The sequence below is a fragment of the Molossus molossus genome, unplaced genomic scaffold (assembly GCF_014108415.1).
Source record: "Molossus molossus isolate mMolMol1 unplaced genomic scaffold, mMolMol1.p scaffold_m16_p_6, whole genome shotgun sequence".
Taxonomy (NCBI): domain Eukaryota; kingdom Metazoa; phylum Chordata; class Mammalia; order Chiroptera; family Molossidae; genus Molossus; species Molossus molossus.
In genome coordinates, this window is record NW_023425399.1 from 56701529 (window position 1) to 56728961 (window position 27433).

General features: G+C 47.0%; 1 protein-coding gene across 1 annotated transcript in view; it reads left to right on the plus strand.

Annotated features, from left to right (window-relative positions):
* Window positions 1-541: 541 nt before the first annotated feature.
* Window positions 542-27433, plus strand: part of UROC1 (urocanate hydratase 1) — a 34846-nt gene continuing 7954 nt past the window's right edge. Inside the window, exons 1-18 of the mRNA XM_036244761.1 lie at window positions 542-689; window positions 9127-9257; window positions 10290-10383; window positions 11277-11336; window positions 11667-11795; window positions 11928-11989; window positions 12614-12680; window positions 12770-12913; window positions 14037-14125; window positions 16034-16096; window positions 16464-16643; window positions 16941-17038; window positions 17816-17888; window positions 19352-19473; window positions 21403-21473; window positions 23274-23372; window positions 25076-25175; window positions 27039-27120. Coding sequence (XP_036100654.1) covers window positions 564-689; window positions 9127-9257; window positions 10290-10383; window positions 11277-11336; window positions 11667-11795; window positions 11928-11989; window positions 12614-12680; window positions 12770-12913; window positions 14037-14125; window positions 16034-16096; window positions 16464-16643; window positions 16941-17038; window positions 17816-17888; window positions 19352-19473; window positions 21403-21473; window positions 23274-23372; window positions 25076-25175; window positions 27039-27120 — 1790 coding nt within the window. The 5' untranslated portion in view covers window positions 542-563. The remainder of the gene's footprint in view (window positions 690-9126; window positions 9258-10289; window positions 10384-11276; window positions 11337-11666; window positions 11796-11927; window positions 11990-12613; window positions 12681-12769; window positions 12914-14036; window positions 14126-16033; window positions 16097-16463; window positions 16644-16940; window positions 17039-17815; window positions 17889-19351; window positions 19474-21402; window positions 21474-23273; window positions 23373-25075; window positions 25176-27038; window positions 27121-27433) is intronic.

The following is a 27433-nucleotide window of genomic DNA, read 5'->3' on the forward strand; positions in this document are numbered from 1 at the left end:
AGCATGTACCAAAATGGAAGCTGAGGAAGGAACACTTGCTGTTGGGTAGGCTCCTGCCAAGTTTGTTACTCCCCTCCCCCTGCCCACACACACACACACTCAGGTGACAGGGAGAAGGGTATAAGGGCCACTGCTTGCTTTCTACACAGATCACTTACTCTGTGCCAGGTTTAATATATTATGGCTATCCATCATCAAGATACAAACCCCAACATCACCTCCTTGGTGTGACTCCCAATGGAACCTCACCAGCACCCAAAGTCAAATCCTAAAATCACAACCCACTCAAGCCCCACTAACAAGACAAATGAACCCCCACCTAGCCATGTCCTATGTATGAAGCCTGTCTCTTCCTAGAACAGTGCTGCTCCCCCCTCAAGTCAGCCTAGCGGCCAGTGACTCTATGACCTACCTACACATGGCTTTTTTGCAGGCCCTCAGCCCAATAAGGGGCTGGAGGAGGTGGCTCTGGGGCTGGAGGTTCCCTCCCAGCCAGACCTTCACTGCCCAGTCTCTCCCTGACCTCTCCACAGAGCTGGCCTCTACCTTAGTCTCAGCAAGACATGTCTAGCCTCCAGGAGTTGTGCTCTGGCCTGCCCCTGCGGCCTCTCCCAGAAAACCAGGGACGTTGGACTGGGGTACCCCACGCACCAGTCAGGACCCCTGGCCTCAGCCCTACAGAGCAACAGGTAAGAAGTTGAGCCCCTTTTTTTTCTGGGGCCCTTTACCCTCTGAGTGGTTTGGGGTGGGTATCCCCTACTCCCTACTTTCTCTTCTCTGTAGAAGCTGAGGCCAAGGGTCTCCAGGAGCTCCCAGTGGGGGTGGCAGTGGGGTGGAGGAACCCATGTGTGTCAGACTCCTTAGCACCCCAAATCCCTTATTCTCTCCCCAATGGCCACCCTTGGGTGTGGAATTGTGCTCCCCATTTACAAGGACCCTGAGGCTCAAGGTCACCCAGGCAGTAAGTGGTGGTGCTATGACTGCCTACAGTCCAAGGAGGACTGGGGCCAGTGTGAAATACCCTAGATGTACAGCGGCTTGACTATGTACCTTCCTGACCCAGACATGCTTACAACTTTGAAATTCTACTCTGTAGTAGGTCAGCTCTTGTTTTCGTTTATGGGAGGACACCCTGCCCCCAGATCTTCAGATGAGTTTTCAGCTTCTTGACTAGAACCCAAGTGAGGTCATGTGGGAGTAGGGTGGCTGAGGGAGTACTGATAAGAGCTAGCTGGGAGCCAGGCAGCCCTCCTTGATCTCCCACAGTCCCTCCAACCAGCACCTTAGGCAAGTCACTGTTCGGTTTCAAAGCTTGTCTCCTCTGTACGCTGGGGATGAAAATAATTACACCACAGGGTAGTAAAGGAGACCAGATGAAATAAAGCATACAGTTATATAAAGAGTTTTCTTCTATGTTTTCTTTACTCAAAATCACTCAAGAATTTTAGGAACAAGGGGGGAAAGTAGCAAAATATTAAGCACAAATATTAAGAGAGGAATCCTACCACCCCACCCCTGATAAAGACTGTTGTCCTTAGGGGGTCTGCCCCTACACTTTCTGCCAAGTGTCTCCCACAAAGGGAGAAACAGGACACTGGGGGGTTTCGGGGAATGGTGGGGGCAGGGGCTGGTGGGCACTGGGGACTGGTCTCTAAGGGCTGGGCTAGGAGGAGCAGGCATTGGGGAAGGGTGGGGGCAGGGAGATCCTCACCTCCCCCTACTCTACCTCCTCTAGTCATTGTCATCACTTGGCTTATCTGGAACAGCTGAGCTTCGTCAAAGCAAAAGTTCATGTTTTCTCCCACTCAGTCACCTCTCTGCTGGCCGCTAGTGCCTTCACCTTTGACCAGGAGAGCCTGAAGGGCTCCACCACCTGCATATCTCAGGCGACACCCTATGGTTATATGCTGGTAATCAGCTTCCATGGTCTCTTGTGCTGAAAGGAGGGCATCTGGGAGCTGAGGAGCTGAGGCCAGTTCAGCTTTGTCACTGTTTGTTGCCATTTACTTGAAGGTCAAAAAACCCTTAGAGTTGGAGCAAAATGCTGGTCTGGGGAGGTTGAGCTGTTGAAGGGGCTAAATCTTCTGTCTGGTTGCCAGGGTTAGCCAGCCTTCAGCTGGTGCCTGTGAAATAATAAGGAATATAAGTGTATTTTTTATCTCTGCCTCCCCCCCTCCCCACCCCTGCTAATATTTAGTTTTAGATCCTAGTTCCTGTGGTTTTAGATCCCAGTTCCTGACACAGAATTCCTAAATCAGTTGAAAGTGTCTTTTATTCTAAGGAGGCCACTCTAGGGGGCTCCTGGATGAAGGCAGTCACCAGAAAGACCAAACCATGATTAGAAAAACGGAACTTTCAGCCCTACCCCACATACTCCAGAGAGAGGAAAGGGGCTGGAGAATGAGTTAATAATTAATCATACCTACGTGCTGAAGCCTCTATAAAAATCCCTTACATGGGGAGGAAGTGGGGTTTGAAGAGGGCACAGAAGCTCTGAAACCCTTCCCCAGACTTTACCCTATCTTTTCATCTGGTTTTCTTATCTGTATCCTTCATCACATCCTTTGTTATATAATAAACCAATAAACATAGTATTTCCTTGAGTTCTGTGAGCCACTCTAGCAAATTATCAAACCCTTGGAGGAGGTTGTGGAAACCCTGATTTGTAACTGGTTGGTCAGAAGTGAGGTGACAACATGGACTTGCAATTGGCATCTGAAGTGTGTGTGGGAGGGAGCAGTCATGTGGGTTTCAGCCCTTAACATGTGCTGCCAGTGCTGAATCCAGGTGGACAATGTCAGAATTGTGCTGGATCATAAGACATCCAGCTGGTGTCAGAGACTTGGGCAGTGTGGGAAAAACCTACACATCTGGTCATGGAAGACTTCTGTGTGAGAACAGTTTCTCTGTAGAGGAGAAACACAAGTGTTTTTCGAGACACTTTTCAAACCCAGTAACATCTTCATCAGCGACTCACTTTATACTTTGGCATGTTTTCTATATTTTTATTTAAATGTGTTTTTTTGACTTTTGACATAAATTATGAAAGGTAATATTATGAGACAAGCAAGTTAAATATAATAAAAGTATAAGTTCCTCACTTCACTTCCCCAAGTCACCATTTTTTTTTTTTTTTGGTGTGGGCCCTTAAAAATATAAATGGAATACATGTTAGGTTTTTTTTGCTTGTTTGTTTTTGTTGTTGTTTTGTTTTTGAGATTGTTTGTATTTAAAGTCCCCATTTTTTTTTAACTGTTTCATAATATTTTATTTGGATGAACTAAAATGCTAAATGCCCATGAGGGTTTCTGCATGGAAAAATGACCTGTTGCTTAGTAATACTCTTCCAGAGAGAGTAGAGCTTTCTACAGATTTACTAGAGGGAGCAGGTGGACTTGAGGAAACAATTGGCAGCACGGAGGGCCATGAGTGTGGGAGATGATCATTTTGATAGCTGGGACCCACAAGGTACATATGTGTGCCAGACACTGTACTAGGCATGTCAACTCACTTAGTCCTTAGTGAGGACTTATAAGGTGTATGCTATCATTGAACTTATTTCTCAGAGAAGGACTGGAAGCTCCAAAAGGGGGCGTGTGTGTGCTTTGTAGCAGACGCTCTGGTGCAGACTAAGCTTGGAGAGGAGTAGCAGCAGCCTCTGGAGAGGCTCCCTGCCCCCTGCAAGAAGAGCCTGAGCCACAGTTTGGACCCAGGAAGTCTGGCTCCAGTTTGGGCCAGAGTTAGTTAAGTGCCCTAATGCGGCTGGGTTAGAGAGGTGCAAGGATGGGGGTGATTCATAAAGTCTGAACCAATTGGATCATGGCCATCATTTTGGCAGAAATAATGAGTCAGAAACTTTCAGGTGGGTGAGGTTTGCCCAACAGGATCACTGCCAGGTCACACACACACACACACACACACACACACACACACACCCCTCCTGTTCTGGGAGCTAAACAAAGTCACAGGCTAGTATCCTTATAGGTGATCAGTCGCCACACAGGTAAGGTTTGGTCTTGGCAGAAGTAACATTACTTCCAAAACAGGATTCTGTCTCTGTCTTAGTTTCCTAGGGCTGCTATAACCAACCACCACAAGCATAGTAGTTTAAGATACACATATACTCAAATGTATTATCTTACAAGTCTGGGTTTTGAAAATCTGAAATGGATGTCACTGGGCTAAAAGCGAAAAATATTAGTGCAAATGTGCTGATATTGAAACCATATTTGTTCTTTTGCTCTCTTATTGAGTATCATATCTCTCATTTTGGGGGCACAAATATGATTATCATATTGTCCTGGTTTATGCTTACATGTTTAAGAATTACATAATATAGGTTTAGTAGCATTACACATATTATAAAGTATCAAGTTAAAAAATAATTGCATCAGGGCCACATTTCTTCTAGAGGCTCTTGGGGAGAATCAATTTCCTTGACTTTTCTAGTTTCTAGCAGCGGTTCTCAACCTGTGGGTAGTGAACCCTTTGTGGGTCGAACGACCCTTTTACAGGGGTCACCTAATACCATAGGAAAACAAAATTACAGTTATGAAGTAGCAACAAAAATAATTTTATGGTTGAGAGTCACCACAACATGAGGAACTATATTAAAGGGTTGCGGCATTAGGAAGGTTGAGAATTGTTGAAGCATCTGGACCATCTGGACTTCTGTGTTCCTTGGTTCATGGCCTCTTCCTCCATCTTCACAGTCTGTAGCACACCAAATTCAAATCTGTAATTTTGACTGACCCTCTGCTTCCTTCTTATAAGGGTTATTGTGATTACATTGGGCCCACCTTGATAATGCAGGACATTTTTCCATCTCAAAGCCTTAATTTAATCTTATTTGTAAAGTCTCATTTGCCATGTAATTTAACATATTCACAGGTTCTGGGTGTTGAGATGTAGATATATTTGGGGGTCCATTAATCTGCCTACCACACCATCAGGTGCCCAGAATCCTACAAATTAATGGCCCAATATAGGACCTTTTATGTATTAATCCTCTGGCCCCTAAGAGTATATGCCACTGAGCTTGTTAGGTAAGATGAGGGATGGAGGTGTGTCTAGAATTTTCTGCCCAATTTATGAGTCTTGAATACATCTGGTTTCACTAATAAGAACCCTCTTGTCCCATGCATTATATGTTAACAAGCCTCAATCTCACCAGTGGAAATCCATCTCTGACATTCTACATGCTGCACAGCTCACCCTCTGGTGTGGACTGAGATGTAGAGAACTGAAGCACTTGTGGTAGCATTGTGTGATTAGTATGCCAGCTGGCCACCTAGAGTGTGAGTTCCCAAGCACAGCTTCCACTGACTCTCCACTGTGGCCTTTGATATTAGACTGAAGATCTGCAAACAAGGAAGTTGCATAGCTGGGGATGTGTAGGAAGCAAGAAATACTCCCCAGGTTCTGGCTTTGGGTCTTTAAAGAACAGGTGGGTAGAGGCCTGACACTGTATGCAGGGCTGTACACATTATCTCATCTAACACTTTCAACTACACAGGCAAGTAGGCCATGTTGAAAGATGAGGAAACTGAGACAGCGGTGACCTGCCTAAGCTCACACAGCTAGTAGGTAGCAGGGCCAGGGCCAGACTCAGCTGTGCTTACTGTTCCATGCTCATAAGGAATTGGCCAACCCCATTACTCCATCCAGCCTGTCCTTGCTGAGCCTCCTCAACTGCTGAGGTTTCCCTAGGCCTGCCCAGGCCTGTTGCAGGACCTTGGACAACTCATAGAACCTTTCTGAACACCATTTTTTTTTTTCATCTTAATGCTGAGAACTGACCCCCATAAGAAACTTGGAGTATTATTGAATCTAGGCCAGCAAACAGAGCTGCTTCTTTTTTTAAATTTTTACTCAAGAAATAATTATCCAATGTTTATTACGTAACTCTAGACATAGGAAATAAAGTTATTGAATAAAATGGAATAGAAGACAACTTTTCGAAACTAAATACAAACATGAAATTACAGATAAAAAGACATAGGTTAGACCTGGCTGGTTTGGCTCAGGGGTTAGAGCGTCAGCATGCAGACCAAAGAGTTGCAGGTTTGGTTCTGGTCAAGGGCATATACCTCAGTCACAGTTCAATCCCCTGCCCTGGTCAGGGTCATGTCCCTCCCTCCCTCCCACTCTATCTGAAAATCAATGGGAAAATATCCTCAGGTGAGGATTAAAAGAAAAAAAGACAGGTTATCCTTGAAAGAAAAAAAAATTGATGTACAATAATTGACATTAAGATGTGTAGGCTACATTACAGAATAATGAAAAATTCAATGGTGATAAAATGGAAATTTTCTACCTGGGAAAAATAGGCAGATAACTTTTGTGCTGCATTTAGGATTCTGGAAATTGCCAGAATCTCCTTTATGTTTACAACGCACATGCATGAACACTTCATTTTAGGACAGATTGAGTTTCATACAGTCTTGAACTACATTTTATAGAATGGCTGAGTCATTTCTATCAACTAACAATTAAAAAACTGTTAATTTTGATGGAACCTTTGTTTGTTTTGAGTTATGTGATTATTTGCACAATGTTGCAAGAGCATCAACTCAGCTGAAATGGGTATTCTTTATCTAGCACCTTGAAAAACATCAAGTTCAGCCCCAGTAATAAAGCATGCATTTCTGTGAGAACAGTAAATACAATGGTTTTAGACCACAGCTTCCATCTCTTCGCAGTTTGTAAAATCAGTTAAGAGAGTTGCATTAGAAAATTAAATGAAAAAGGTTAGACTAGGATAGAATATATTAGGATCCTTGTAGTAATGTTAAGTCTTAAGTGGAGTATGTGTGCGTGGTGTGTGTGTGGTGTGTGTATGTGTGTATATGTGAGTGTGGTGTGTGTGTGTGTGTGTGTGTGTGTTTGTGTGTAATACATATTGCTTTTGAAATTTTTTTCTTAATGTTCATTTTCTCTGGCAAGCTTGGATTAGAAGCTATACACCAGTAAAAACAAACAAATAAAAAAACAACCTTTGCACCAAGGTGGAAAATGCACAGAAAGTAGCCCAAACCCCATGTGCACAGGTAAAGGAACAGGCCCTGACCTTGAAGAGTAACTACTGTCCTGACTTCTCACGGTATACCTTAGCCACACCTGCTTTTGAACTTTGTGTCCAAAGAATTATGCAGTACTATATATTCTTTTTTTTTTTAAAGTTTTTCTTCTTTATTGATTTTAGAGAGAGAGAAAGGGAGAGGTAGACAGGGTTGGAAACATAACTGAGAGAACATCAATTGGCTGCCTCCTGCATGCCCCCCACTGGGGATCGGGCCCACAGCCTGGGCAGGTACCCTGACTGGGAATCAAACTGGCGACCTCATGGTGCATGGGTCGACGCTCAACCACTGAGCCACAGTTGTCAGGCTATATATTCCTTTTGTGTCTGCTTCTTTCTCTCAGCATGGTGGGAGATTCATCCAGCTGCTGCATGTACTTGTGGATTGTTTATCCTCCTTGTTGTCCTGTGGTGGTTTCTGAAGTGGGGTCCCCAGACCAGCAGCAATAGCCCTCTGAGTGAGGCTGATGCTGGCCTTGAGAGAATCCTGTGGGGGCATATTTTTAGCCACTGTTCTTATGAGAGAAACTCATATTTCTGATCAGTTTTTTTTTCCCCCAAGAAAGAAGGGATTAGGTGCTTTTATTCCATGTGAAAACTAAATGAGGGAATGGCTCTGCAAACCCTTTTGAGGTTCCAAAACCCCCTAAACTGGCATCTTCTCCCTTACTTTCTCTTGCCTTCTGCTCCCCTCTGAATGATCCCTCTCCTTCTCTCTCTTCCACCTCACCTGCCCCTTAAGGCCCCAGTGACAACCCTGTGATTCATTCCTCAGGGCACACTGAACATGCTGTCCTTCCTTTCCTAGGCCTCTGCCCTTGGCCTCCAGAGCATCTGTGCTCCTGCTGCATTCCCAGCTTCTGGTTTTCCTAGCTGATACTTCTGCCTCTGCCCAAATGCTGGTGTCTTCAGGGCCCAGTTCTAGGTCATTGTTTCTTCTTCTGTTACCTCTGTCTTCCAGTGTCAAAGCCGCCTGTCTTATCTCAACAGACATATGCTGAATGAATGAATAAAAAAATTTACCGTATCTACCTCCTCATCTTCCCTCACCCCCAAAGTGGTTTGTTCTCCATGGTCATTGGATGAATAAATGATCTCAGTGTTCATCCAGATACCAGGTTGTCACCCTAGTGATCTCCCCCACTTCAACTGCCTCCATTCTCAGGCTCCAATCTGGGTGTTACAAGGAAGAGAGCTATGAAATGGGTCTTCCAGAACTCTGGCCCTCCTTGAGCTTAGCAAGAAAGGTTGTAAGCAAGGAAGGAAACAAACAAATCAGAGTGTCTGATGAGGAAAAGCTCCAGAAGGAAACAGGATGGGAAGGGAGACTGGGAGTCAAGCAGGTAATGTCAGGCAGGCCTCTGAGGAAGGGCATCTGAACTGAAACCAGATGAAGGGAGGGGCCCTCCAAGAAAAGGCAGAGTGGCAAAGGGGATCTAGGTAGAAGGAGGGTAAGTGCAAAGGCCCTGAGGCAGGACCAGAAACATCGGGGATATCTGGAGAAGAGTGATAGGGTTGGTGGAAGCATGGGAATTTGGGCTGCTTTCCCTTGTTGGATAAGGAGCCCTTAGAAGGTTTCTCCTGTCTCTGACTTTAGGCTCTGTCCCAGGACTCCCAGGATTTGGCAGGTTCTCAATCCCAAAGCTGCAGGTTTAGCCCGAGGCTACTTGCCAAGCTGGGCACTGGTGGAGAGTGCTTCTTTGTACTTGTACAAGGGGTGTATGGGCTCCTGGCAGGTCTCTTCTCAGTCCCTGTGGTTCTGCATTTCTCACTGCAGCCACAAGCCTCAGAATAGGACCCTGTCTGGTTCTTGGATGGAATTAAGCAGCCTGGTCCTCAGTGAGTGAGACTCTTCTTGGGAAGGCTTCATGTAGGAGGTGACACTGTAGACTAGGGTGACAACTAGGCAGTCTCTGGGTTCCACTCATATGTTTCTGAGTGGAACAGGGGAAAATCCAAGTGGGGAAGGATGGCCCATCATGGTAGCCTCAGGATGCTTGGCCTGGACCCCCTGCTCCTACTGCCCCTCACCTCTCCTCCCCCAGCTGGCACTGAGGAATGCCCTACGCTACTTCCCCCTGGATGTCCAGAAGCTGCTGGCCCCTGAGTTTGCCCAGGAGCTGCGACTATATGGGCACATCTATATGTACCGGTTCTGCCCCCGCATTGAAATGAGGTGAGTGCTGGCAGGCAAAAAAGAAGGACCTAGGAGGGATTATGCTGGAGGTCAGAAACCCCAGAGAGTCAGAAGGGAAGAGGATATTGGGGATGTCCACACTAGGAGGCCTATGGACGTGGTGTGCTGAGCCAATGCCCCTTACAGAGGCATTGTTGTAAGAGGGGCGGCAGTGTTGTCATCTGTGGGAGTCTGCAGCCTAGAGCTGGCTAAAATCCCCAAGACTGTCCAGAAGATGGGTCCTTCTGGTTCACTCTCCTGGGCAGTCAGTCCTTTGCAGTTCTGGAGCCAAACTGTATACAAAATCCCTTCCTAAACCCCATGTTTTGTGTCTTGCCAGAGGACAAGAGGCTTAGAGGGTGGCTCTGCCAGTGTCTTCAAATAGTTCAGGCTTTCCATTAGTTCTCTGAAGCTGAGTTGTCCTTGGCACTGGAGGTCTTGTGAAACCATGGGTGGCTGGGTCTCACCCCACATTGCACAGTCAGCTGTTCAGGGTGGGAGGATCTACGTATCACAGTTCCCAGATGCTGCTGCCCTACTCAGGTATCACACTGAGCATCCTTGTTCTTGGATAGGCCAAAAGCCAAGACTTGTCTGGGATCACCCCAGGAAATGGCATGAACCCCGTAAATCCAGAACCATATTACTTCATTCCTGTTGTGCCCTGCTGCCTGGCACCTGCTCTGGAATTGGTGCCCAGAAGCACAGGTGGTGTGAAGGAAAGAAGGAAAGGATAAACTGCACCCAGAGTAGAGGCTTCTGAAAAGTAGACATCAGCTTTGCTTCAAAGTCAGCGTTCTCCCAGTTGGAGCCTGAGGAGAAGGGAGGAAGGGTGGCCCAGAGTGGGGTGGGGGTCAAACTCCCCATACCTGGAAAGGTCGGGGGTGCAAAGCACGAGGTGAGCACCAGAGTCGGTTGGCCTTGGTTCCTGCTGGGAGCTGCCAGGTGACTTCTGCAGCAGGATATTGGGTCTCACTGTCCACACCTTTGTGCCCTCTCCTCGGCACACCTAGCAGTGGACTCACCTTGCAGGGCCTACCCAATGAAGCAGTACCCGAGCCGGACGAAAGCTGCAGCAGCCATCATGCATATGATCATGAACAACTTGGACCCAGCTGTGGCCCAGGTAACGTGCCAGGGACACTGAGGCAGAGTGCCAGCACAGTCCACCAGAATGTGAGACACACAGGAAATGCAGTTAAGCTTTTTATTTAGAAGTAATGATAGATATCCAGGAAGTAAAAATAGTGCAGAGAGGACCACACCCCCTCACCCCCAGTGGCTCCTTCTTCTGTAACTATAGCACAACACCAACACTGGGACATCAATATAGGTGTAGTAGAATGTATAATTTTAAGTTTTCTAATAGCCACATGAAAAAATAAACAGAAACATTTAATACTGTACTTTGTTTATCCTGATATACCTACCTAAACTATTATCATGTTAACATGTACTCAGTAAAAAAAATTATTGAGATATTTTACAATTTTTTTCTACTAAGTCTTTGAAATCAGGGGTATGTTTTACACTTATAACATGTCAGACAAGCCACAATTCAAGTGCTCGATAGCCATATGTGGATGACACAGGTCTGGCCACACGTGCCCGTCATGGGCCTCCTTGATAGCCAGTCTATACATCAGATCTCATATTTGAGAAAGGATAGCTTTTGTGGGATGAACCTCTAAGTATTATGCTTGAGGGTGATATGGTCCTGGAATTTGACCACCCTGCCTAGTGGTGAGAGCTTCCTCAGCACTGGCCCTGGCCCCAAAACCTGATCACCTGACATTGACCCCAGACCCAGCTTTGTTCCTCACCCCAAGCTGTTACCTCAGTCACAAGTGGACCGATGTTCCTGCAAAGGCTTCTATCCCCGGGCATCACCTCTGGCTTTTCCCCTTGCCCCATCACTCCTTAAAGGGACATTGGCCACCTTGCCCTGTAGAGCCCAGTGTAGGGTAGGGACCCTCCCTTCCAAGACCACCATCTCAGATGACACTGTGTCTTCTCCAGTTTCCCCAGGAGCTTGTGACCTATGGAGGAAATGGACAGGTGTTCAGCAACTGGGCTCAGGTATGCTGGACTATGAGGCCTGGCCCCCATGCCCAGGCCTTTCCCCGGACCACGTCCTCTGGCTTGGAGGGAGGTTATAAACCCAGGGCTCAGGACTCAGGTCTCTGCCTGCCTGATGCCTGAGATCACAGCATTGGAGACACTTTGGGGATGTTGAAGGTTCTAAGGACAGGAGTGGCATTATTGAAGGCACCAGGAGCCACTAGAGTGTAACAGAGAACTAGGCAGGGCCACTGAGGCCTGGGGAGCTCTCAGAGCTTGGACAGTGGCCTGGGGCCCACAATGGGACCCTCAGTTACAGAGGCCTCCATGCTTTTCTCTTCCCTCCAGTTCTGGCTGACGATGTCCTACTTGTCACAGATGACAGAGGAGCAGACCCTGGTCATGTACAGTGGACACCCACTGGGCCTCTTTCCAAGCAGCCCTGGAGCCCCAAGGCTGGTCATCACCAATGGGATGGTGGGTCCTGGGATAGCCAAGCACAGTGCTGGCCTGGGGGCAGCAGGGAAAGCTGCCCTGATACCCACTTATGTGCTGTTTCCAAGGGTATTGTGCTGCCCTTAGTCCTTGGTTCTTGTCCCTCTTTTCCAGGTCATTCCCAACTACTCTTCTAGAGAAGAGTATGAGAAACTCTTTGCCATGGGGGTTACAATGTAAGTCTCTGTTTCAGTTTATATTATATCATTCCAGTAAATATCATATATTTCTACTTTTATTATAAAACAGTAGCAATGTTAAATACAATTTTGAAAAATACAATCACAACACTACAGCAATTTTATATTTACATATTCCCTAGTAGTTTATATGAATATGCCTACAATTTTTATATACTTATATGCAAGTGAACATACAATTTCAATCCTGCTTTTCCCCAACATTTTATTATGAACAATTTCAAACATACAAAAAATTGGAAGAATTAACTGTAAACACCAAAAATCTGCGATTAATGTACTACTAAACTCACTTTATCTAGTGTCTATCTTTCTGTCCCTCTATCCATCCATCTGTCCAATTGGTTAATGCATTTCAAAGTAAGTTCTAAATATTGCAGACTGGAATTCAATATTTGGTTTTATTTTTTTCTTTCAAAGTGAAATTTACACATAATGAGTTGTATACATGGCACATGTACTATTTGATGTGTTCTAACAAATACACGCATCTGAACAATTCAAACCCCATCAAGATGTAAAATACTACCATTTCATGTATTATCAAATTAATGCATTTTCTGGTCTCACTCTCCTGCTTGCCTTCTTCTCTGTGGCTAGGTATGGCCAGATGACAGCGGGCAGTTATTGCTACATCGGTCCCCAGGGAATCGTCCATGGCACAGTGGTGAGAGACAGGGGTCATGCCTGGTATCAGGGGATGATAGGCGGACATGCTGGGAGTGGGCACTGAGCTCCTGACTCCTCTCCCTGCAGCTCACTGTACTGAATGCTGGGCGTCGGTACCTGGGCATCGAGGACCTGGCTGGGAAAGTCTTTGTCACCTCTGGATTGGGCGGAATGAGTGGTGCTCAGGCCAAAGCCTCAGTCATTGTGGGGTGCATCGGTGTGATAGCAGAGGTGAGCACACCATAAGAGCTGAGTCCTCATTCCTGCCCACCTGCCTCCAGAGCTACTCACATCCACACCCCTCTCTTCTCTTGCCCTCTGTCTCGCTCCCTCTACAAAGCCTCTGAGGGTGGGTTCCTAGCACAGTATACACCTCCTGCCTTCAAAGTGACCATCGTTTTCCATGGTCAATGCCTGGTTGGTGCTGTCTCATGAAACTGACCTTATGTGGGCACCGCTTCCCTTACCCCACAGAATGCCTGGAGTATAGCAGGGAGTATATGTGTGTTAATAAATGAATATAGACTCCCCCAACTCAGGCCATTCACTATCAGGTGGGGGAAGCAGATGAGTCGCCCATCAGTAGAGAGGAGTGCAGCCTCTTTTTCTCAGTAGCTGTCACAGCTTTCTTTGGTGGTGCCAAGGACAGAAAGAGAAGTAGGAAGAGGAGGTGAGTGATTCTAAGAAAAGCCTTGGTGATACACACCAGTGGAATTTGCACTTAGTGGTACAAAACCTGTGATATACATAGCTGTACTTGTTAGAAGCCCATTTTGCTGCAGATAACAGAAAACCAAGCTATGGCAGTTCACATAAATAGGGCTTTATTTTTCTCATGTAACCAATAGTATTTGAATTGGTTCAAGAGCTCAGTCACTTTAGAGACAATGTCTCTAGATTCTCTTGGGCTTCCCTTGTGGTTAGCAAATGGCTGCCACAGCCTCAGCCATGCCATCTAAATTCAAGGCAGGTAGAATGGAGAAGGGGAAGTACCAGCTATGGCTGACTCTATTTTAGCAAAAATAAATAATGTCTTGAAACTCTGGTTAGTATTGGATCAAATGGATATTCTTATCTACAAGGCAGATGGTGACAGTGGAAAGGATATTTGTGATTAACTTGGACATGGTTTTTGTCCTGGAGCTAAGCACAGTGTCACCCTAAACACAATCTGGGTTCTGTTGATAAAGAAGGCAGGAGGGAGAATGAACATTGGAAAGCAGCTCATAGTGTTTTCCCTGACAATGTGTTATAAAAGTGGGTGATCTACATGGGAGGATGATATCTACCCAGTGGAGGGTGAAACACCCTAGGATGATTTGTCACTGAGTAGCTTCGTGCTTCATGGTCACAGGTGGATAAAGCAGCCCTCATGAAACGCCACCAGCAAGGTTGGCTGATGGAAGTGACCGACAGCTTGGACCAGTGCATTGAAAGACTCAGGTACAACTCCTGATGAGTTAGCATCAAAAGTGGGGAGACCATGGGAAGGGGCCCAGAGGCTGGGTCACTCTATATAGGCCTGTTCCATGCCAGACACCTGGCCACAGGTGGCCACCAAACCAAGTGACCACTCAGAAGCAGTATAGTAGGGTCTTCTAATGTCTGTTTCTCACTGGTCAATATTGCTGGTGTGTAGGAAATCCCTGGGTTTGTGTACTTTGGTGATCAGACTCTTGGTTCCAACAGATTTTCAATCATTCTCTTGTTTTCCTCCTATACTCAGCCAGTTTTACAAAGCATGTGTCTGTGTTTCTCACTGTTGTGACCTCAGTGCTCAGCCCAGAACTGGCATATAGTAGATACTCATTGAATTTATTGGGGAAACACGAACCTTTAAAAAATGGAGCTTTTCCCTCAGTGTGACTCCATCATGTTCAATATTCGATCTTCCTTCTTATTTGCACTGTGATTGCCTGCGCAGTGTGTGTGTGGGGGGGTAGCATTTCCCCTCCTGCTTGATGTCTTCTGAGGTATTTTAGTGGGAATTGGGGATGGGAGACTGCCCTGGGGCTGCTGATCAAATGCCATTTCAGATGCTGACTTGCTTTGCAGAGCTGAGCCTTTGTGGGAAGATGCATTGGTGCTATGGCTCTCCATCCTGGCTAGACTATTCTGATCAAAGGGGGCTTGCATGAAAATGTTCACATACTCACATAATTTGAGAAATATTTCCATTTCCAAGATGCGATACTATTTGACATATTTCTTTCTAAAATACTAATTTGACCACATTGTGTCCCCTTGTAAAACTCTCAGATAACTAACTCTCCACTAATTATAGGATAATTTTTAAACTCCTACTGTACCACTAAAGGCTCTTGCCTGATTTGGCTCCTATCCCTGTTAATGCTGGTTAGCATCCTGAATACACACACACACTCGTACACTCTCATATACACACATACCCACTTGCATGTGCACACACACACACACATACACACACTTCCAACCATTCTGATGTTCTTGTCATTTCTAAATATACCTCTTCAATCTGCCATCTCCCTCTTGACATTCACACAAAGTTTGGACTTAATTCCTACCGCCACACACACACAATCATTTTACATCAGTTTAACAAACTGCCTTAAGCAGCCTGTCTCATCACATTTCTGCTTCCTAAGCTGCAGAAGACACAGTTGGGAATGGAGCGATGGGGCTCATAGTACTCATTCTGGCCCTTGGGTTGAGAGGCAGCCTTCCTTCTCCAGCGTCCCTCAATGCTCTGGGACCATGTGCCCTTCTCCCACTTTGTTATCCTTGTGCATCTGGGAAATAGGAGCGTCTCTGGCTTCCCTGGCATCTCTCTGCCAAGCAAGGCCTTCAGTTGATCTGCATCTTTGAATGGGTACCACACTGCCCTACTGTCCCACTTATTGTTACTTTTTGATACCTCTCATATCCGTGAGAAATTTTATGTATTCAAATCTTCTATTCCCCAAAATATACTTTTTTTTTTTTTGGTACTTTTATTTTTCCAAGTAATTTTTGGAATCAACTTTAGTGACTTTTATTATTTGAGGATGACCTTGAGTGAATTCTAGAAACCTCCTTATTAGAGTTCTAACAACAACATCCCTAATTCTAAGTATTGTCTCAAGAAGAATTTTCACCATTGTCAGTTCTCCTGTCTGGGGTATTCAAGTCTGCTGTTTCCCTTATGGTCTGGGTTCTCCAAGTACATGCCTCATAGGTCCCTGAATTTCAGGCCCTATACTTGTGCACAATATTTTTGGTGGCCTCTTGAGTCTTTGGCATTGTAGCCATTTGAGTAGCCCTTATGTGTTGGTCGAGATGGACAGCTGTGGGCAGTTGTGATGGGGCCATCTGTTTTACTCTTGTGCCCTATAGGGAAGCAAGAAAAAAAAAGGAGGTGCTCAGCCTTGGTTACCATGGCAATGTGGTAGCTCTTTGGTAAGTGCAGGAATGGGAGTCAGCAGCCTTGGAGACCCCAGGTAAACCTCTCCCTCCAGCCAAGGTCCCAATGGTGGCCAGGTACCCCAGGAACACAAAGCTTCAAGTATTGTATGAGGCTCTGCTCTCAGCTTTCACAGCCTGGATCCCGGCCTGAGCTCATAGCAGCCTTCCTGCTTGAGTTCTTTGTGGGGGAGAGCGGTTTGGGGTGGGGGTGTAGGATTAGCTTCAGTCCCTGACTATTGGACATATGGGCTGGAAAACATGCTACAGTCCCTTCCTGGCTAGGCCCTAAACTCAGATCCCAGATGCTGCCTGCTCCTACACTGGGCAGGGACCATTCTACACTATCTCACATCTTCTCCAGGGAGCGCCTGGTCCAAGAATTGGACATGACTGGGGAGCTCTTGGTGGACCTGGGGTCGGACCAGACATCCTGCCACAACCCATTCAGTGGTGGCTATTATCCTGTGCAGCTTGGCTTCGCAGAGGCCCAGAGCCTCATGGCCTCTGATCCTGCCACATTCAAGGACCTGGTCCAGGAAAGGTGATATAGGTCCCAGGGCTACACGGGGTGGGTGGTGGGGTCTACACACTGGAAGGAGTTTTTGGAGTGAGTAGCTGTGGCCTCTGCCTGGTTCTCCAGTGGCCAGCTGTGTGGCCTTGGGTAACACCCTTAAGCTCTCTGAGCCTCTTTCTCTTCTGTCAGATTGGTTGGAAGTCAGCAGAGCTGGCTGAGCTCCATGGGGTGAGACTGGGGAGGTGACAGTGAGGGGCAGAGAGGGCCCATTTTCAGAGTCTCACTGGTAGGCAGAATTGATAGCTGACTGCTGATCTGTTGCAGCCTGAGGAGACAAGTCTCAGCCATCAACAGGTTGGCCAAGGAGAACTTCTTCTTTTGGGACTATGGCAATGCCTTCCTCTTGGAGGCCCAGAGAGCAGGTAAGAGAAGGGAGGCTTGGTGAGAGGGCCCTATCATCCCTGGGTTGGCAGTGGGCACACTCCCTTCCCTTTAGCCAGGGGTGGGTTGGTGGGTGCCTGGGGGAGGCAGGGGCCATGGCATGAGGTTTCACTATGCCCCCGCTGAGCCTTCTGGAAGTTGGTCCTGCCAGCTTGACCTCTCTGGCTTTAGTTTCTCCATGCCCTTAAAAATATAAAGCACCATAAAGAGAGTGGGTACAGTACTCTGGTATGAGTTCTACTGCAAAAAAACAAAAAACAAAAACAAAAAAACTTCAGCTTTATTTTTTTTGTAAAGAAAATTTCTTTCTGTAAAACAGGTGATCCATTAATGAATTGTAAAGTTCAGAAGGTACAAAAGATATTCAGTGGGAAGTCCCCCTCCCAGCCCATCTTTGGCACCAGCTCTCCCCCCACACCCCAGAGTCTGTATGCTCTGTCCAGAGTCTGTATGCATGCCCAGAGTCTGGACATGCATGAGGCAGACATGGGCATGTGTACTTGCTGCCCTGCCCCATACCAAGAACCTGTCGGCTCCAGCCAGTGCTACACTCTCTCTCTCTTTCTCTCTTTCTCTCTCTCTCTCTCTACCTGAAAAGAGATCTGGTGATGCTTTGTTGTCAGGACAGAGAGCCTCAGCAGTCTTTCCCTGGGCTCTGTTTGAATTGTCTTCTGGATGGCGGTGTATGTCCTCACCTTGGAGTGGGCCCTGCCAGCCCTCTGCTCCTCCAGGTGACTGTGCAGATGCTCTGTCCACAGGAGCTGACGTGGCGAAGAAAGGTGCTGAAAGAACCCAGTTCCGTTACCCCTCCTACGTCCAGCACATTATGGGGTAAGTGATGAGGCCCCTTCTAGTCTCTGGGTCCTGGATGTTCAGGTCAGGGGCTTTTCTGACCACTGCTGAGGCCCCAGAATGGCCACCATACCAGGTCATGGGATTCCACCACAAAATGCAGATGAAGAGAAACTGAAACCATGAGAAACCTCAGTGAGAGTACAAGGAGGCTGCAGGGGACTGGAGCCAAGGTCACTTCCTGGTGAAGTCCCAGAGCTTCAGTACCCATGATCCTAAATGCTGTTTATCCCATGGCCATGGCTGTGGGCCCAAGAGGGCAGCTGATGGCTTGATCCGTGGATGCCAAGGCCTGCTGTCCCATGAAACCCCTTTGCCTACCTGGCTTGCAGGGCACTTCTGGGGGGGCCAGTGGCCCAGGATAAGTAGGGAGGAGTGGAAGGTACCCAGAGGGAGATGGGCTGAGGGTGAAGGCTTGGAGGCCAAGGCCAGGGGCAATACAGGGGCAGGAGAAAGAAGGCTTCGGGATGCTTTTGGAAGATTCCTGACCCTCAGTGTAGCAAAATGGGACCAGAGAGGGAGGGAGGCAAGAAGGCAAACATCTTCATCTGGGGTTCACTGTGCATAGGGGGCAGAGCCAGAGTGGTCTGGGCACTGACCATAGTGCTGGGGGCACCTGGGGCCTCTCTGAGGAAGGAAGCTGGCTGAGTGTGGGAATCCAGAAGGGCCCAGGCTGCTGCCTCCCTTTGCATGGAGTTCACACAGGAAGGTCAGATCACCTAAGGCAAATTTGGCCAAGTCCCCACATTTACTATTTACTATTTACTTGTCGTTGACTGATTGTCAGGTTGTCTATAACAGCAATTTAAGGCATTTCTGCTTGTCTGTGTCCCAGCTCCCTACTCCTGCAGATAGAGGTGGTGTAGTTCTGAGAGGGGATACAGAGAGCTAGAGGGAGGAAGAGCACTGGGGTAGGGAGGGGGCAGAGGATAGAGAAGTAGGAGGAAGGAAAAGAAGAGGGGACTCTGGGAGGGGGACTGAGAGGGAATTCAGGTAGAGGAGGAGAGAAGGGGCTGAGGGGAAGGGCTGAAAAGGAAGAAGGTGAAGAAGAATAGAAAATGAGGGGGAGGGAGAAGGACTGAGGGAAAGGGGGCTAAAGGGAAAGAAGTAGAGGAAGAGGGGGACTGGAGGGAAAGGGGACTGAAGGGATGGAGGGGTCTGGAGGAGGCAGGGCCTATGAAACTTTCTGTCTAATTAGTGACTTAGGGGCTTAAAAAACAATTAGCAACAATTCTGAACATTGAAGCCCCTCCGCCACTTTACTACACATGCCCACACATAATGCACAGTGCCCCCCACACATACCTCAACTAACACACAGCCTTCACCCTCTCTCAGTTCTGGAACATATGCCAGCCTCCCTTCCTCGGATCATAGTGATCCTGGCCAAGCCAATAGGTGCAGCCAGTTTGGGAAGGTGACTAGGCATTTTGTCCTTGCAGGGATATATTCTCCCTGGGATTTGGGCCTTTCCGCTGGGTATGTACCTCTGGGGACCCCCAGGACCTGGCAGTCACTGATCAGCTGGCGACATCTGTGCTGGAGGAGGCCATTGCTGGTGGAGGTAAGGCTGTCAGGTTGAAGATGCAGGATGGTGGGTGGCCCCCGAAATCCCCCATAGCAAGTCTACCAGCCTGGCAGTGCAGGGAAGCCCTCCCCCAATCCCTATCCTCATTCCTTGCTTGGCCCTTATGGCAGAAGGGTACAAGAATTCCAGTTTGTGCCCATAAGCAGTGCTTCTGATACTTTGTAGCTGCCTCCTGTGCCCCTCTGAGCCTTTGGCCTTCACATCTGCTGATGGCAGCTCTGCTTATTTTATGTCAGAGCCTCTCCAGTGTATCTTTAGTTTTTCTGATGCAGAGTCTTGCTTCTGCCTTTTCATGTGGATGGGGGAGGTTGTTTAACCCCAGTCTTTTCTTGTGTAGTGGGTTTGACCTGTCATTTATCACCTGGAGAAGGGAAGGCAGTTATTTTATGAAACATACTCAGCTGTCAGAGCTCCTGCCCTTATTTCTCTGCAACGTTTCTATAGGTCCAGGGGTAGCCTTCTCTAGGTGGTTTCCTGCGTTCGGCCTTTATTACTTGTTTTATATTCCCAGGGACCATTTCACCCTGCTGTCCACATCGGAGTTCAAAGCAGTGGAGGGAATCTGGGTTACAAGGATATAGGGCTGGAGAACCAGGCTGAGGGTGGGTGGGACCACCTGTATAGAAGGAGCTAGGCAGGGGAAATCCTCATAGGGAAGAAGGGAAAGCAGGGGCCTTCTCTTGGGAATCTTGTCAGAAGCCTCCTGAGGCCTCCTGATGTTAGAACAACTGCACAGCCCTCTGTAGGTGGCTGATGGGTGTTCAACAACCAGCCCTTCAGGAGTAAGCTCAGCTGTTGTGTTTGTTGATGGCCAAGGTTTAAACACTCAGGTGTCTTATTTCAAGTGGGGCTTCTCTTGGAAGAGTAGCAGTATTTCCACAGGCAGGTACCCTTGAGAACATAGATGCTCCTAAAAGGTAGTAAGTTAAAAAGTGATGAGCATTATCTTAATTTTTAATAAATTTTTTTAAAGTGTAAGTTTATTTAGTTGAAAGTTAATGATGTCTGTGTTAACCATTGGCTCACTCAATTCCTGAAGATTTAACAATCGGCTCTCATGAGCTGGTAGGAGCACCTCCTGAGCTCTATGGCTATCACCCTCCTCTGCACACCCTCCATACTTTAACCAACTTGTCTGTCTTACTTGGATGAGCAAGCTTTTTCTCATCCCAGGGCCTTTGCTCTTGCTATTCCCTCTACCTAGAATGTTGTTTCCTCAGCTCTTTATGTAGCCGGTTCCTCCTTAGCATTTAGAATATAGCTTGACTGTCACTCCTCAGAGAGGACTTTGGCCCTCCTGACCCACCAACCTAGTGACTATCTCACCACACTCTTATTTTCTTCAATTTAAAATTCCTCCCTGAGGCTATTTGTCTATTTATTATTAGACAGAGTGGGAGGGAGGGGGAGAGAAAGAGAGAGAGACAGAGAGAAACATCGATGTGACAGAGACACATTGACTGGCTGCCTCCCTCATGACTCGACCAGGGCCCAGACAAACTGTAACTGAGGCACGTGCCCTTGACCAGAATCGAACCTGGGACTCATTGGTTGACAGGCCGATGCTCCAACCGCTGAGCTAAACTGGCCAGGGATCTTACTTTCTTCAAAGTGTACAGCAGTCTTTGTTCCCAGTGCCTGACATGGCACTCAATAGATGTTTGTTGAAGGAATGAATGTATCAGACAGTGAGCTGCATAATTCTATGCATTAATTCACATGACTACTGACATTGCTGGTCTGAAAATCAGATGGCCTAGAGTGCTGCTAAGAAGGGAGTCTCCCTGACTCCACATCTTGGCTCCAGTGATGGGTGAAGAACAAGTGCCTGTGCTGAGCAGCCTGTGAGAGAGAGGTTCAGGGGCCCCTGGTGCCTGTGACACCCCTCCCCTTCTCTCCTTGCAGTGAACCCAGCTGTGAAGCTGCAATATGTGGACAACATTCGCTGGATTCGGGAGGCTGCCAAGCATCGGCTGGTGAGGGCTTGGCCTCGTGTGGGGCAGGGGTGGGCATGGGACTGCCCACCTGGCCAGTAGATGAGTTATCCAACATACCTCATGAGACTGCTTAGGTGGCAGACCCACCAGAGTCAGCAGCTACCTCACCCAGGGTGCTGCTGGACAGAGAAGCTAGGTGCCTTTCAAAAGGTGGCATGGGACAGTGACCAGGCCAGTCAAGTTGCTCTTTACCCAGTTACTCAAATAGTTCTTTTGAGAGGTAGCCCTGTAAGGGCAAGCCTCCTAGCTTTCAGCTGTGTGATCTGGGCAAGTGGCTCAGCCTCTCTGAGCCTCCTGTCTCATCTGAACAGTGGAGTACACCTGGCTGTGGTGGTGGGCTTGGGGTGGGCTGTCTATGACAGTCAGTTCATGAGGCACTGATAGGTGATAGGGTTGCCTTGGCCTCATTTATGTGACTGTGACTATGCTCAGGTGATTGTCAAAATGAATGGAATGTGGTGTGGGGACTGCTCTATAGTGATAGATCAGAAAGGTATCTCTGAGGATCTGACTTGTGAGTTCAGGTCTAAATGCTGAGAATTGGGGGTTGAGGGAGTAGCCACGTGACAATAGGGAGAGGGAGAGGGACCAGCCAATGCACAGACCCCGGGGTGGCAGCAGGCTTGGTGTACCAAGGACAAAATAAAAAGTGGACATTAGGTTCACATGCCTTTGGCCACAGACCCCAATGGCCAGACACTTCCACCACATCTGGACTAGTGGGTCCTTGGCCTGGGGGTGAGGGGTGGGGTCACATGACCAAGAGGAGACTGCTCCTGACTGCCTTGAGCACAGTCCCATTTCCTGTGCTTCTGTGGTGCAGTGATATCATCCAAACTGCCACCTGCTTGCCCAGAAGTTTGCATGCATGTTTTGGGCACAAAACCCCTTGTGCCAACAGAGGTCTCTGTGACCAGCCAGAGTCTGAGATGCCCAAGGCTATTGGCTGTTTATGTTTTATATAGCATAGCTTTTCCCAAAGAGATTTAAGACAACTGGTGTGAGTGAAGTTAGGCTGTTGGATAGAAAGATACAAGGAAGGAAGAAGCACTAGGCTGACCATCTACAAAGTGGCCGAAACTGAGCTCTGCAGTTTGGACTCATGGCCAGGTACAAGGCTAGCCCATCACAGGCTCTTCCTACAATTCCTGGAGAAGTTGGCCAAACAGCTGAAAAAAACACCTGCATTTTCTTGGAGAATCCAGGGTTTCTCAGCCTCAGCACTATTGACATCTGGTTCCAGATATTTTTTTTTTAGTTTTGGCAAAATATGCATTAATATAAAATTTACCATTTTACTTTTAAAGTACAACTCAGTGGCATTATGTACATTCACATTGTTGTGCAATCATCCCACCATCCACTTCCAGAACATTTTTTATTATTCCAAACTAAAACTCTGTGCTTGTTGAAGAATAGTTCCCCATTCCCTTCTCCCTAGAGGTGGTGTATCCTGGCTGTTGAGTGTGTAGATACTAGGTGGTATTAATATTATCACTGGAAGGACTTGAGCAAGGTAATGCTCATAATAGACAACATCCCTGGAGATGTGTGAGTCAGGATCGCAGGCACATGGACATGTGAGGGTTTGGAGTAGCCAACTAGTGGGCTAGATGTGAGCTTGCTTCAGGCCCTCAAATTTTAGGGCTACTATGTCCCTTGGGGTCTTCTAGAACATTCCTTGGGTGACCATCTGGCTGCTGGTGGGACATATCACCCAAGACTCTCCCATGTATCACCAGGTCACTGAGGTGCCTCCTTTCACCTTTCTCTCCTCAGGTGGTGGGCTCCCAGGCAAGGATCCTGTACTCAGACCAAAAAGGCCGTGTGGCCATTGCTGTGGCCTTTAACCAAGCCATCGCCCATGGGAAGATCAAGGTGACATTTCCAGTGCCACTGGTGGGAGCCTCCCTTTGGCTCTTTCCTGTCAGTGCCAGCACTGCCCCAGGGCCTCATGCTCTATGTATGTGTTAGTTGAGGGCCAGATAGCTGGAGGCAGGGAGTGATGATCTGTTGTGAAGCCCAAGTTCTGACACTGGTCCCTGTGTGACTTTGGGCAAGTCTAGTGCCCTCTCTGAGCTTCAATTTTCATCCTGTTAAAGGAGAATAATATTAACATCAAAGCATGGGAGTAAGGATTAAGTGAATTGGCTTCCACACAAGTATTTCATATATCTTTGTTGAGTTATTTTTTTTCTAACTATGACAAACTTCCTATTTTTCTGAGTTGGCCTGACTCTCCTTGGAGGACATAGAGGCCTGGGCACACTGTCTAGAGGGCCCTCTCCCCGCTCTGTTTTGTAGACTCATGTGTAGTTCTTGTAACAGCCCTCTGTTTAAAAGCACTAAGAATATTAATGATCAGACATGAAAAGGAAATCCAAATAGATAAAAGTGAAGGTTGTCTCTGTGGATGGCTCTGGGTGGCACTGGCAACAGGTGAGCAGCCTTGCCCTTTCTCAGGGAGCACCACCTGAGTGCGCCACTGTTGGGCACTTCCTGATAGCCCACAGTGCTCATGAAGAAGGCTGGCAGAGCTTGGGCCAAACGTCCCTCAAGGCACACTCACACCCAAGCTGGGGTCAGTGGTCAGCACTGAGAGCTGGGTGTTCTGGTCCTTCCTCCCTTCCTCCTTCCCTCCCTCCCTTCACTCCTTCCTTTATCTGTCAGTCAGTTGATTGATAGCTTCCTTTGTGTCAGGCTTGTTCTAAGCACTGGGAGCATGTGGCAGAGAACAAGATAAACAGGGTCCCTGTCTGGACCTATTTACTAGTGAAGAGAAATTAACAATATACAACTAAATGTATAAATTCAGGGAGAATTTTAGATGGTGAGGAGAACTGTGAAGAAAATGAATTGAGGTAACAAGGTGGGGGTAATGGGGTGGGGTGAGCAGTGACTTTAGATTGGATGGTCAAGACAGGTCTTTCTGAGTTGCTAGGGTAGAAATGAGGTCTGAATATCCAGAAGGTGCCAGAATACCTGGGGGCAAGTGGTTCCAAGATAAAGGTGGAGAGGTGGAAGCAAACTTGGCCTGTTCAAGTAAAGGAGAGGAGGTCCTCTTGATTCAGAGTAGGGGGGAGTTACCCTTTTGGCAGGCTACCTCCTCCTACATGGGGAGCCAATGAACTTCCATGGTCACTAGGGAGGGCTGGGAAAACTGGGTGTCACAGACTCAGACGCCAGGCTGCCTGAAGGGAGAACCCGGACTCTAGTATGCTGTCTGTGGGTTTAAATCCTAGCCTGCCTAATTACCAGCTCTGCGACGTTGAGTTTTCCGGGCCTCAGTTTTCCTTTCTATAAAATGGGCACGATAACAGTCATGCCTACCTGGATAAGGTTGTAGAGAAGACTCAATGATATAGTATGCAGGGGCTTCTGGGCATATAGAAACTGTCAAAATAAGTAGAATCTATAATAAGTAGGTATCCTAAGACATCTGTGCTTCCTCTTGCTAAAGGTCTATCTTCCAGAGGGCAGTATCTGAGGGACTTCTGGTATGGCCTGATTCAACTCTGCCTTCCACTGGGCAGCTGTGATGGACACTGTTGGCTGACGTTTCATATCCTTGTACACTGCAGGCCCCAGTTGTCCTGAGCCGAGACCACCATGATGTGAGTGGCACAGACAGTCCCTTTAGGGAGACCTCCAACATTTATGATGGCTCTGCCTTCTGTGCAGGTGAGGAAGACAAACATTTTAAAAAAGAAATTTTTAATGTTGGATTGGAAATAACAATAGTATCTACCTCAAAGTGTTGTTGTAAAGAGTAAACTGATTGAATACACATCTGGCATTACATCAGGGACCCATAGCCAGGGTTCAGTGAAGGTTAGCTGCTGCTGCTGCTGCTACAACTGCCATAATTATCAACATCACCACAGAGGCTGTTCTATTCCTTGGGTGGCTTTCTTATTCCCAGAACCTGAGGAATCCTTCCATTATAGACAGAATCCCAATGGAAGGATGTAGATCTCAGGAACACCTTTTTTCAAGAAATTAGCCTGTTTCATCACAGTTATCAAATTTATGGATATGGAGTTGTATTTCTTTGTTAGCTTTTAATGTCTGTGGGATCAGTTGTGATAGCCTCTCTGTCATTACTGATATTGGTCATTTGTGTCTTCTTTCTTTTTTATTGGTCAGAAGTTCATACATTTTATTGATCTTCTCAAAGAAGATTTTAGTTTATTTGATTTTCTTTCAACTACTTCTCTGCTTCCAAATTCATTTATTTCTGCTCTAATCTTTAGTATGTCCATTCTCCTTGCTTTGGATTTAGTTTTCTCTTCTTTCTGTAAGGTAGAAGCTGAGGTGATTGATTTGAGATCGTTTTCTTTTCTAATATAAGTATTTAATGCTATAAACTTATCTCTAAACTGCAACTGAGGTACGTGCTTTTAGCAGTAACCAAACCGGGGTCTCTCTGGACCGCAGGCTGATGCTCTAACCACTCAGCAACCAGCCAGGGCTTAAATATATTTTATAGACTTTTTTTTTTAGAGAGAGAGAGGAAGGGAGAAAGAGAGATAGAAACATCAATGTGAGAGAGATACATCTATCGACTGCCTCCCACATGTCCCATAATGGGGGTCCAGCCCACAACCTGGGCATGTGCCCTGACCGGGAATTAAACCAGGTCCTCTCAGTCCATGGGACAACACTCAGTCCACTAAGCCACACCAGCCAGGCTGAAGTCAATTTTAGTAGGCCAAAATCAAGGTGTTGGCCAAGCCATGGCGTTTTAGGAGGCTCTAGGGGAGAATCTGTTTCCTGGCCTTTTCCAGCTTCTAGAGATGCATTTCTTGGATTTTTTGGTTCATAGCACTTCTCAATCTTCATAGCCCAGCACCAAGAAAAAGCATACTCAGGATTCTCTCTGATCTCCTCTGTGAGTACCCAGTGAAGTTTTTGGAGTAAGAGCCTGCCAGAGGGTGCAAACCCCCTTATATTCATGTCCCATGGGCCTCACAGTCCCAGGACTCATGCTTGTCCTTTATCAATTTGTTAGACACTTGTAAGATGATCAGGTTGGGTTCGGTTTCTCTGTGCAAATGCCTATCTCTCTCCAGGTTTAAAATTAGTCATTTGCCCTCAGTTCTCTGATGGGGTCAAGAGAAGTCATTAATTTGCTATTTGCTCCCCCTCAATTATTTTGTTTGTTTGTTAGTTTTAAGGGTGGGAGTAATGCTCTTTGGCTTTCTACATCTCTAAACTCAAACCACTACAACCTCCCATTTAATTCTATTTTCTTTCTGTTTCTGGGGCACTTCATCTGGCATTCAGTGCTAGAGAGCATAATTATAAGGAAGGATGGTAGTGTGTAAGTGGGAATTTGTCAATTCTCCTGCTTTTGCTTACCATTGCAAATATAAATTTTTGTTGTTTCCAGAGTCATTCATTCCCTATATGTCCTTCAGGCCTGAATGGTACTGCCTCAGCCAGTGGGGCTTGTGTATGCCCACTTGTATACTGACCAAAGCCTGGTCTGAACCTGGCCCACCTCATTCAGGGAATAACGAATGGTGGCCTTTGTTTCCACAGACATGGCCGTGCAGAACTTCGTGGGCGATGCCTTTCGAGGAGCCACCTGGGTCGCTCTTCACAATGGTGGGGGCGTGGGCTGGTAAGAAAGTTTTGTAGAACAGGGTGGTGGGGTTCAGGCTCCTATGGAAGGCACAGGGATTTCCTTGAGGGTCCTGGGTCTTGCCTCTCCCAAGTTCCCTCTGCTGAGGGCTTTACTGTGCCATTTTCCTTCTGAGCTGGAAGTTGAAGAGACAGAACATTGGGGTTGAAGTATGGGAGAGTGTCTTGCACAAACGACTACTCCTTTAGGGGTCTCAACTGTCACACAGGATAATAACATTGTAAGAACCACAACTGTCCCTTCTGTGTCAATTTTCACTTTGTGTTCATAGATATTTCATCAGGAATTCTCA